Consider the following 12493-nt stretch of genomic DNA (forward strand, 5'->3'; position numbering starts at 1 on the left):
AACAATAATTATTACTTCATGCTTCATTTCCTTTTTTTCTCCACACCTCTCCCTTTTCATTTTTCTCACAACCCTCACTAAACTCCCTGATCCTCCTTGATGTACAGATGGAGGATGCAAGGGTGGGCTTGCAGGCTTCTCTGCTGGTCCGATCTCCAGAAACAGGGGAGCTGTTTGTGAACTTTGACCCAGAGGTTCTGACCCAGATTAGGGAGGTAAACTGCATGACCAGGATGAATTTGGAGATCCCTCCCTTTGCTGCTCTGCTGCAGCAGAAACAGGACATCTTCACAAAGAACTACAACAACTTACAGGTGAATATTGCACATAGTTTTAAGCATCAGGAAATGCATACAACTTCAAGATGACTATGAGAAAAGAAAATTGATTTATAGAATCAGAGTCAGTGACATCTGTATTTGTGTTAGAAATCCACACAAAGGTATAGGCCATAAAATGTGAGGCTGAAATTGAGAGGAGGACAAAAGGGTATTGTGAAAAGTATTATCATGCAAAAATGGTCATTTCTCTAGTAGTTACAGTATTCTCCAACAATTTTGAAAATGAATATATCAAATGTAATAACATCTATCTCATTTCAGTTAATGTTGAGTGAGAACACCAGAGTGCGGGCGAAGATTCAGAGTGTTTTTGAGCAGCTGGCCATGCCTCATGTAGCTAAGGTAAGATGTGGTTATGATTTAATTCAAGTTTTAATTTAAATTATCTTCCATATCTTGCATGTTATGTACTTGTTGGGTTGTGGTAATACTAAATTTAGGATTGAAACTATACCTAATAATAGGATATATAACATTAAATAGAAATTGAATTATTTAACAATGAATTAGTGTATTTCTGTGTTTTACTTTTTATGAATATGAGGAATTATTTGATACTGCCCCATAATTCTGTTAATTTACTGAATATAGAATATTTTAGAGCTTCATTTATCAATTGCGAGTGTGTTTTGATATGCACTAGTTAATAGTTTTATTTTTATTACATGTTCTATTCCTCTTTTTTTCTTTCTAAAGCACAGGTGTGTGTAATTGTCCTGCAGACATTTTGTCTTCAGGAGGCTCTTTAATGGTATTTATGCATTGTTGCTATGGAGTTTAATGGAAATTCCATATCCTTTTTAGCAAACTTTCAGTACGTAAAATTCACGTTAGCAGTGTCATTGCGTGTTTTCCTGTGTGGAATCAATGCTGTCCACCAGCTAGTTCTCTGGCAGAGGGGTAAAGCAGTGAAAAAACGTAGTCCAGTAAAATCTTTATTGGTTTAGTTAATATGCTCAAGTAGAAGTAAAGGTAGTCATTAGAATGATTCTAAATGTCTCTACTGAAAGAAAATACTATATGTTGCCCAGTTCACAACCAGACATGTATCTTACAGTATAGATGGTAATGTCTAAATATCTGAAACAACAAAAGGTCATATGATTTTAAATTATTTATTGATTAAATATGCTTTTAGACTTGTGTCAATAGCAATGCAGTTTTATATCAGTACTGTGATGTAATAGTCACTTTAGGGATTGGGATAACCGCACAATTGCATTGTTCAACACGTATCAGACGAGTCTCTGACAGAATAAGACTGACTGTGCACAGCAGCTACTGTGCAGAGCATCATCATGCCATACATCACTTACTTGACAGGTGGATGAGGCTATACAGCCAGGTTTGACCTCCCTCAACTGGACATCTCTGAACACAGACAAGTATCTCAGCCGCATTGACAAGGCATTGGGTAAGCAAAAAATCCAGCAGCATCAATGTCTCACATGCTGACACATCCTGCAGACAACCTGCAACTCAGCACTGACAGCGTGTAATCAAATTTACATTAATTGATTCATTGTGCACTCTGTGTTCTCAAAAGTTACTCTCACATACATTCTGTCCATCTCGAAACTCCACGGTTTTTTGTTTTGTTATGCCAACCTCCTCAACGCTTGCCGCCTTCCCCTTGTTCTTCCCTTCTTTCCCTTTATTTCTGTCAGTCTTGGTAACTCTCTGTCGTATACTCTTGTGTCTCCAGTTGACCTGGAGCTGTTGATGGACAGAGTGAATGACTTGGTGGAGTTTAGAATAGATGCAGTACTGCAGGAGATGAGCGTATCCACACTGTGTGTTCTGCCAGAGGATGAACCAGTCACCTGTGAGGAGTTTGTTCAAACCACCAGGGTAAATAAATACAAATAACACTTAAAATAACCCTGTCAGTCTGCAATTATAGTTTTACTGAACCTACCTTTCTTAAATATATACCACAACCCCCTTTGTCATAATTTTAAAAAGAGGCTGTAATTACTTATAAAACATTTAAATTTTTTTTCCCTACTCAAACATTAATTATGCGAATGGTTACTCTTGTACAATCTATTGTACTGTGTTTACATGTGTGTAGGACCTGTGCATAAGACAAGCTCAGAATCTCCACATCAAGAGCTCACTGGTAGAGGAGGCTGCTAATGAGGTGATCAACATGCTGCTGGAATTCGACCACGATCAGAAAGAGGAGGTGGAGAAGGTTGAGGAAGAAAGCTGCACTGAGAGCAAGGCTATTGACCACATTGATAGTGAAGGTATAAAAACACGTTCCTGTTAAGACTACATGGAACAGGATGTGATAAGGTGCAATGCAGTGTGCTGTATAAGTCGAGCTTCATGTAAAATAGAACATGAGCACAAATGCATGAAATAATAGAAGGGAAGGGACATGACTACAAAGGACACCATTTGTTATAACCTTTTTAGTTTTGCTTTATAAGAATGAACGCTACTGAGTTTATATGCACACTATATGAAATATCTGTCCAGCAAAGGTTGTTTTTTGTTAATACATGTGATAAATTGTGTCCCTATAGGTGAAGATGAGCGTCGCTCAGAGGGCCGTCTCTTCTCTCGAAACACGTTGCTCCTTCCCGCTAGCGTTGGTCCTTCCTCTCCCTTGATGAGGAAAAAGAAGAAGAGGGATCTGATGGAAGTGATGGAGGAGGAAGCCCAGGAGTTGCTCTCCTACTTCAACCACCGCAACGTGGATGCCCTGCTCAGAGCAACACGCAACACCCTGGAGATGCTACGCAAATGCATACATACGTCCTCGCTCAAGCATTTCTCAGGTTGGTCTTGTGTAATCACTTTGTTGCAATTAAAATGTAAAACCATTAACATTTTTCAAATTAAAGTCACAAAAAAAGTGTTTTGAGAAGACACAAAATTATAAAATTACCTGACTGACCCAGCAGCCTTTATTCTGTCAATACTACAAACTCAATAGTGCATTTCCTTAGTCACTTTTGTCCTAGCAGGACTATTTGACCACAAACACCATATCAGGTTTGTCAGTTACCATCAATTTTGAGTTCTTACTTTTTGCGTCCTTTGTTTGAGCTCATAAAAATCTTGGAATCACGTCATGTTGTATCACAGCTACTCCAATCTCTCCCTGCAGCTGAGAGTGACTTAACCAACCGTGGCAAAAGCAACAGTCAGCAGGCAATCTTCCGAGTCAGTGTGACCCTCTCCATCCCTAACATCGCCATGGTCCCGGCTCTGGAGGAGGTCCAACAGGCTCTGAACCGAGCTGTAGAGTGTGTGGTCAGTGTGAGCAAAGGGGTCGGCCAGTGGAGCAAAGAGAGGATCTCTAAGGTGGGTTTGATGGGACGACTTAGATAATCATTTGTGATGAGTCGCGGAGTTACATTTCTGACAGAACAACCTCCATTCACCAAATTCACTAATTAGTTGTCAATTTATTTGAACTGATTATGTTTTGGTTCTGTAGTCTACTGAACAAACCCCGAGGCCTTTTCTTACATTTAAGTCTCCTTTTGCAGAGAAAAATGAATGAAAGACGGATGGCGGCTCTGAAACAAGACAGTTCTGAGAGTGAATCAGAGGATGGAGCAACGACGTACAGGAGCCTGGCTGGTATAAGTTGACATGAGACATTTTGAGATTTATTCATATTGTTTCCAACATTCGATCAGATGTCATTATGTCACAACTGAACAAAGCAAAGCCCCATCTGACGAGTTGTAGATAGAAAGAAAAGACATTTTAAAATACTGCTCAGATAGAGCAGCAGTTTTGGTCACATTCTACAAGGGCTAACATGGAGGAAATCAAATGAAACTGCGTATTTAATGAATGATAAAGTTGCAGATTAATTAATTTGATGTGACAAAACTTTTCTTTAGATATGTTCTATAGATATATCAGAGAATCAGAGGATGTAAATGCAACCTGTATTGATGTATAATTAGAAACGAAGGATTCCATGCGAAGCCCCGCAGATTTTAACGTTCACAAGCATCTTGTCCACCCGCTCCGTGTCTATTCTGTCACAACAAACATTCTGTTCGCCAAACTATATACCTTCCAGATGGCAGCACCTCAGACATTTCAGCATCTGTGATCCAAGCAATCCCATTCCAAGCCAGAAACTACTACAAGAGTGTGTCTGAGAACAAGGAAATCGTCAAGCTGGTGTCTGTTCTCGGCACCTCCATTACCTCCACCAAAAAGGTACAGAAAGTTTATAATATAAGCTAATATATAATAATCTAAGTATATAGTAAAAGCTAATATATAGTTTTTACATTTATATTATTCTGTCTAGTTCAGCAGTAGCATTTGTCCACAGCAAATGGATAAAGGCAATAAATGTTATTTTTCATTGTATTTTAATTTCCATCATTTCGTATGAGGAGAAATGACCTTTTCATCTTATCCTAAATTTTACATTTCTAGTGCAGTAAATTTCCTACTTAACTCCTCTTTAATTTATTTTGCAGGAGGTGGTGACTGCTCTAGACCGCTTTAGCCGTTACCATCACATCTGGAGGAAGGACCGTGAAGACACCATGCAGAAGTATGTGAAACTGAATGACTGATATCCAGGTTGGATTGCCAGAAATGATTAAGTCATTGCTTTTTTTTGGTTTATGTTTTTATCCAGATTCATCCAGGGGAGTCCCTTACTGTCAGAGTTTGAAAGCCAGATTATTTTCTATCGAGACTTGGAGTTGGAAATAAACTCAGAACCAGAGTACATCATTGTCAGCGCCTTGGCCCTGTTCACAGGTTGGATTAGGTTGTACATTTGACACCAACCAACAAGAATTTGACTTACAGTTGCTGATCTCGCTTTCTTTGTGCCAGCTTCCTTAAAAATGTCCCTCACTGCTGAAACCAAGAACTGGATGGTGGACTACGGACTCTACTGTAACAGAAAATACCGCTCAGAGATGGAGCAGATCTTTGCTTTTGTTGATGAAGCAGGAAAGAAACTGAATCGACAGATTAAAGACCTGGATGACATTCGGATTGGCATGGCTGCACTCAAGGAGATCAGAGAGCGCCAGATATCTGTTGATTTTCTAGTTGGACCCATAGAGGTAAATCACAGCATTGCGTCTTTCATACCAGGTAATAAAAGATATAATACACTCAGCGGGAAAGAGGTGTTTTAAGGAGTGTGTGTGAAAGAATCTCAGCAGTGCTTGAATGTTTTTGCAATGTGAATAGGGATAATGGTAGCAATGCTACATACAAGGATGTAGTGCTGAGCATGAGCACTCAAGTAGTGTTTTGAAGTGTTTAGATTAAGTCCTGTATTAAAAGATCAGTGGCAATGTGGGGAAATTTTTGCTTTTTATGTTCATTATTATTTGTAAAAATGCAGATATTTGAGCTGTTAATGCCAGATAGAAGATATCTTCCCCCCACCCCCACAGGAGTCCTATGCCATGCTTAATAAATACGAGCTGTCAGTGGCCAAAGAGGAGGCTGATAAGGTGGACACCCTGCGTTACACCTGGGAAAAGCTGCTGTCCCGGAGTACAGAGGTGCAGAACGAGCTGGTGTCCTTGCAGCCAAACTTTAGAGGAGAACTGGTTGTCAATATGAAGGTCTTTCTGGAAGACTGCCAACACTTTTACCAGGATTATGACAAGGTAAAAAAAAAAATTCTAAAGTGACAAAAATTGTAATACTCATGTTCACAAGTCTGCACAAATTGTTCCAGACAGCACTTGCAGCCATTGTACTCACTTCTAATCAAGCTATTTGTTTAAATTACATCACATAATTAAACTAATTGAATAATACTTAGAGTAGTTTGATAGCAAGTGACAAAGACTCTCTTTTCTCTTTGTGCTTCAGGATGGCCCCATGGTGGTGGGGTTAGCGCCTCAGGATGCCAGTGACAGACTGATCATGTTCCAGGTTTGTTACTGGTTATGTGAGTTGGACGTAGTCAAACATATCAGTTAGTGTCTTTAATTCAGGTGATGCGAATGATCCTGGTGCCTGACAAAAGCAGTTACATGATAGTTATGTTCAGGGTGGCGTGCTTTACGTAAAATCTGTTTATACCTGGATAATTGCATAGGTTGCACCTATTGCATAATGGCTGAAACTCAGAGCAGCTAAATCAGCCATATTTCATCAAATATTAATTTCTGCCATTACAGAGTTCATGAACTAATTTTTTAATATATATTTTTTTGTTCTCCCCTTTAGAATCGATTTGACAATCTATTCAGAAAGTATGTCACTTACACAAGTGGAGAGGAGCTGTTTGGACTTCCTGTTACCCAGCATCCTCAGCTGCTGGAGATTAAGAAGCAGCTGACTCTGCTGCAAAAGTTGTATGGCCTTTACAACAACGTCATCGAAACAGTCAATGGTTACTACGATATCCTCTGGGCCGACATCCATATCGAGAAGATCAATAATGAGCTGCTAGACTTCCAGACCAGGTTAGACAGGTTGTTTTGTCTCTTAAAACTGTTCAGTATTGAATTGTCTTAACCAGAGTACGGCTGACCTGAGATTAAACTCTAAGTGAAATGGACAGTGAGACACTTCCAGGAAAGATTATGCAACGCCCACTGAACCTGAAACAAACCAAGGTAGGTGTTATACTGATAAAACTGAAAAAAGGGACTTTCACACATATTGATCAAGCTGTAGGGTTGCTACAGAAAGTGTAGAAAGTGTGTAAATGAGAAGTAAAGTAAAATGAAAAAGAAGAAAAATCTAATTTAACTGAAGTGCATTAATCTGTCCTTGCTCTCGGCATCGCGCCTGTCTCTGCTTTACAGAAAGTCTTCACTCTGGAGTTGCACAAGATTTTTCATTAGGCATTGCATGAAGATTTTAATTTTAGAATTCCAATCTACACTTATCTTTACACTCAGTCTTCTACAAAGGAGAGGATCCAGGCAAAACTGATTAATGTCCCCTCGTTTGTCTTGTCTCTTGTCCAGCAGACACGAGTACTAAAGCTGGAAGCAGTTAGTAGTAATCAGGGGATAGTGGATTGAATAGTGTTGCTTTATGTTTGATACAGCTGTATAATAGTCATGGTGCATGAACTTGGGAACTGTGTTTCATATAAGGGATAATGCCACACAAATTGAATAGACAATGATTGTCATTAATAACATGTGAGTTACAAACTTGGTATTCAGCTGCTTTAAATATACAGTCGTCCTCAAATGTATTCATACCCTTCCATTAAAAAAAAGGCAAAATTCACAATAGTCACTCAAATTACTAGAAACTGAAAAAAATTATAATAAATAAAAATTTACTAAATTACAATTTAGTGAAATAAGACATTGCTTTTGAATTGTGGTTGAAAAGAATAATTAAACAAAAAACAAAAAACAAAACTGTTAAATTAAAGCACTTTGCTGATGAGCAATGGGCCAAAATCAAAATACCTGTCAACAGATGCAGAAGTCTGATTGAGAGTTACAGAAAACACTTAATAGCAGTGATTGACTTAAAGGCTTGGTCAACAAAATACTAGTTTATGGGTCCCATCATGCTTATTTGCTTGTTTTTTTTTGGTTTGCTTGTTTTTTTTAATATTTCTGTTGAACCACAATATAAAAATACACACTACAAAATATACATATCCGCTGTTAATTTACACATTGTTAATTAGTAAAATATAGCTCCCAAGCATTATATTTTCAGTTGTTGCGGTTGCTAGTGAATGTTTCCAAACAAGAAGGAGTTTGCCAGGCTCAATCAAGCACCTGAACCTGCAGCATGTAACTTTTCTCTCCCCCTCCTGGCAGCGAGATTAATCACACAAACACTGTTGATACCACCTCGCTTCTTTGCTGTTGTCAATTTGCAGCCAAAGCTACATCCTACTCTATCTCTATCACTACAGTTACTTCCTTCTTCAGCTCTGCCAACCCAATCATTGCTGGTAGATGTAATCTATGGCTACCTGTGGTGAAATACAAGTGCAGGAATGTCACCATAGACAGCAGATTCAAGTTATATATAAAAGTCTAGCTTCACTAATCCTGACAAGTCTAGAAAGTCTAAAACCAGAAGAAAAAAAAAAAAATCAATGATTGTTCTTAATGTGAAGAACAGAGAATAGTGATGCATTCTTTTGCACAGTGTCAGTAAAACTTTATGAACAGCAGGGAAACAATCAACCACAGCATTAAGACCACCCGCCTAATATTGTATAAAAAATTGGAACATAATTAATTTGGCATTTGTAAAACATTTGTTAGCTCTGAGTTAAACGATTGCATTCTTTGAACTAACAGGTGTCGCAAACTGCCTCGTGGTCTGAAGGAGTGGCAGGCCTTCCTGGACCTGAAGAAGACCATCGATGAGTTCAGTGAGTGTTGCCCCCTCCTGGAACTCATGACCAATAAAGCTATGATGACCCGCCACTGGAAGAGAATCACTGAGGTCAGTTAAACATGACAGCCAGCAAACCATTGTAGCTCCATTTTACTAACATCAACTGTTAAACTTGTACCCAGTAATGATCATAGTACCTGAAGTTAATCTGGTTTTGTTCCTAGGTGACTGGTCATACCTTTGAGGTGGAAAGTGATACATTCAAACTGCGTAACATTATGGAGGCTCCTCTGCTTAAGAATAAAGAGGAGATTGAGGTAAGAATAGTCACAGGAGGCTACCTATGCATGCAGAGAAAAATGCAAAAGTTTGCTTTTTTTGTTGCATGGAGTGAATGACAAAACAAGCATTTAGATTACATTGAAATAAGTCATGGCCTCTAAATGACACAACGTGGTTTGGAGGAAGTTTTATACCTTATTCTCGCAATTTTGGAATAAAGTCACTTGAATACATTTTGATCAGTAATATACGCATATCCCATTTAGTGCAAGGTCTCTTTATTTACAGCTATTCATTCAAATGTAACTTTTAGTTGTTTTTGATGTGAAGTGTAGAATTCATGAGGTTGACTTTCAGTGTATCAAAGTTGCAAACTTTAAAGCCAAAATGAACAACGTGGACTCTCTGTATGAGAGAGATTCTAAATGAGACTGTTGAAATATAAAAGCCTCTTCATCATTATCTGTGAATCAGATCTGAAAGACTTTACAACAATGAATCAGTGAAAACTGATGTTATTAAAAGTGCTCTAAATGCCCACCTGCAGCTCTAGCAAATTTGATTTAACATACTTAAAAAAAATACTTAATGCATCTTAGCCATAGTAACAGACAGCCGCTGAGAGAATGTGGCAGCCTTTGAAAAGTGTCGCTGGTTGCGTTTTTATAACAGATATGCATTATTGCATTTTGTTTTGAGTTTCGTCAGTGTTTATTTATGCATTTGTTCACCACTAAAAATAGTTCTTCTAAGGTTTTCACACATTTGAGGGGCCTTTACAGGATATCTGTATCAGTGCTGTGAAAGAGCGGGACATTGAGCAGAAGCTGAAGCAAGTGATTGCTGAGTGGGACAACAAGACTTTTACATTTGCCAGCTTTAAGACCCGTGGAGAGCTGCTGCTAAGAGGAGACAGCACATCGGAGATCATCACCAGCATGGAAGACAGCCTGATGATCCTGGGTTCTCTTATGAGCAACAGGTATGTCAGTGCTAAGTCTCATAATAATCAGGAGTTAGATGAGGGCCATAGAATGTTCTGGCCCCTTGGTTGTGTGAAATGTAGCTGGATGGCCTTGTAGACACACTACTGTAACGCTTGAGTGCATATTTAACTTCTCAGGTATAACACCCCATTTAAAGCTCAGATTCAAAAGTGGGTTCAGAATCTTTCCAACACCACTGATATCATCGAACACTGGATGACTGTCCAGAACCTCTGGATCTACCTGGAAGCTGTGTTTGTGGGTGGAGACATTGCCAAACAGCTGCCTAAGGTAACTGTAACAGTAGACTATTCAACTTTTATTCTCCAAGCTACTCTCTAGTTCTTAGATATAACTGAAATCACATGGTTATCAAGCTTAAAAGTAAACTTCAAAAGAACTGAACCTGTGAACTGATTGTTTTCTTTTTTGTAATTAGCAGTATCTTGTGTATAATAAGCATTTTTACGTGTAGAACACAACTTCCAGATTAAGGGATTACTGTCAATAATGTCTTTAATTCTCTGTGTAATTTATGGAGTTAGTGTCAGACATAATTTCCTATTTTTTTGTAGTTCATGTCCTTTTTGTAAAAAACAAATACCTAAAACAAAATTTTAGTATTTAGAACAATCAACCAAATAGATTTTTCCAAATAAAAAAATAGATTTGAAGCAAAATGCAGATAATCAATCTCTGATAATTTGATGAATGACAAACTCAATCTTTTTAGGAAGCAAAGCGTTTCTCTAACATTGATAAGTCCTGGGTGAAGATCATGATGCGAGCCCACGAAATGCCCAATGTGGTGCAGTCGTGTGTGGGAGATGAAACCATGGGACAGCTGCTTCCTCACCTGCTGGAACAGCTGGAAATCTGCCAGAAGTCACTTACAGGGTGAGAACACAAGGACCACAATAGTAATCATCTCACACCTGCAAACATAATGGCAGTTTGTTCATGAATATTCCAATTATAAAAAATGAGGGAGGGTAGTTGTGCAGACTGTTTTGTTACTGCGAGCTGTCTGGTTTGTTGTATTGCTTGTGAGCTGCTATTAAACAGATAAACAGATAACCTTTTTTTTCGTTTTCTCATGGGCTCAAACAGCTATTTGGAGAAGAAGCGTCTGCTATTCCCACGTTTCTTCTTTGTGTCTGACCCTGCCCTGCTGGAGATCCTGGGCCAGGCCTCTGACTCCCATACCATCCAGGCCCACCTTCTTAATGTTTTCGACAACATCAAATGCGTCCGATTTCATGACAAGGTGAATCTTTAATGGAGCCAGTTTGAGTGTTGTTTGTGTTGACCTTCTGGCAGGTCATTGTCAAAGAGCAATGGCACCTTTCAGACCTTCAGAAAGGGCTTAAGAACACATATTTTATTGTAAGAGAAATAGAATATTAAAGAAAAATAGAATAGGCAATCTATAGTGCTATTAAATTAAATATGCCACCTTCCTCAGGTATATGACCGTATTCTGGCCGTGTCATCCCGGGAAGGGGAGACGGTGGAGCTGGAGCGTCCCGTCACAGCAGAAGGGAACGTGGAGGTGTGGCTCAATGCTCTGCTGAAAGAATCCCAGAGGTCTTTGCATAACGTGATCCGACAGGCGGCTCTGACCATCCAGGACTCTGACTTCCAGCTCATTAACTTCCTCAACTCCTTCGCCGCTCAGGTGGGTCACAGCTGGATTCATAGTAGGTGTACAGTAACATGTTCAAATGTGGAAAACTTTCCAGGATCATTTGGTATCCAATCCTGAAATGGATTGGAAGTGCAAAACTAAATTGCTGTAGTATTTTTTTCCAGCAATACCAGGGTTACAGTTTGAATGTCTTTAGTACATTTGACCATTATGCCATAATGTGATATCTAAATATCCTTTTTTGTGACACAGGTGGGCTTGCTAGGTATCCAGATGATATGGACGAGGGACTCTGAGGAGGCTCTGACCAATGCTCGATATGATCGTCGCATTATGTCTAAAACCAACCAGCTCTTCCTGGATCTACTTAACACACTGATTGACATGACCACAAGAGACCTCGAAGCTGTCGAGAGGACGAAGTACGAGACCCTCATCACTATCCATGTCCACCAGAGGGACATATTTGATGACCTGGTGAGTATGTTGTTAGTCATTCTATAAAAAAAGGAAACAGACATCAGAACATCAGATTAGTGACACTGTACATGACTGATACATCCATCCATCCATCCATCCATCCATTATCTATACACCGCTTAATCCTCACTAAGGTCGCGGGGGGGCTGGAGTCTATCCCAGCCGACTTAGGGCGAAGACAGGGGACACCCTGGACAGGTCGCCAGTCTGTCGCAGGGCTACACTTAAAGACAGACAACCAACCACACACACATTCACACCTACAGACAATTTAGAATCACCAATTAACCTCAACATGTTTTTGGACTGAGGGAGGAAGCCGGAGAACCCGGAGAGAACCCACGCTGCACAGGGAGAACATGCAAACTCCACGCAGAAGGATCCCGGGTGTCCTCACCGGGACGCGAACCGGCGACCTTCTTGCTGCACGGCAACGGTGCTAACCACCGAGCCACCTT

General features: G+C 39.5%; 1 protein-coding gene across 1 annotated transcript in view; it reads left to right on the plus strand.

Moving 5' to 3' along the window:
- The window catches only part of dnah5 (dynein, axonemal, heavy chain 5), a gene marked incomplete at its 3' end in the record, with an annotated part of 91776 nt that overhangs the window by 16730 nt on the left and 62553 nt on the right, over positions 1–12493 (plus strand). Inside the window, exons 13-35 of the mRNA XM_008303463.1 lie at positions 108–314; positions 603–683; positions 1665–1755; positions 2047–2192; positions 2416–2593; positions 2876–3134; positions 3470–3659; positions 3848–3947; positions 4420–4538; positions 4808–4884; positions 4972–5096; positions 5175–5410; positions 5750–5968; positions 6177–6239; positions 6537–6775; positions 8600–8747; positions 8864–8956; positions 9704–9903; positions 10045–10198; positions 10641–10804; positions 11018–11174; positions 11373–11585; positions 11808–12032. Of these exons, the coding sequence (XP_008301685.1) occupies positions 108–314; positions 603–683; positions 1665–1755; positions 2047–2192; positions 2416–2593; positions 2876–3134; positions 3470–3659; positions 3848–3947; positions 4420–4538; positions 4808–4884; positions 4972–5096; positions 5175–5410; positions 5750–5968; positions 6177–6239; positions 6537–6775; positions 8600–8747; positions 8864–8956; positions 9704–9903; positions 10045–10198; positions 10641–10804; positions 11018–11174; positions 11373–11585; positions 11808–12032 (3684 nt within the window). The remainder of the gene's footprint in view (positions 1–107; positions 315–602; positions 684–1664; positions 1756–2046; positions 2193–2415; positions 2594–2875; positions 3135–3469; positions 3660–3847; positions 3948–4419; positions 4539–4807; positions 4885–4971; positions 5097–5174; positions 5411–5749; positions 5969–6176; positions 6240–6536; positions 6776–8599; positions 8748–8863; positions 8957–9703; positions 9904–10044; positions 10199–10640; positions 10805–11017; positions 11175–11372; positions 11586–11807; positions 12033–12493) is intronic.

This window comes from Stegastes partitus, unplaced genomic scaffold (assembly GCF_000690725.1).
Source record: "Stegastes partitus isolate 25-593 unplaced genomic scaffold, Stegastes_partitus-1.0.2 Scaffold2011, whole genome shotgun sequence".
NCBI lineage: Eukaryota > Metazoa > Chordata > Actinopteri > Pomacentridae > Stegastes > Stegastes partitus.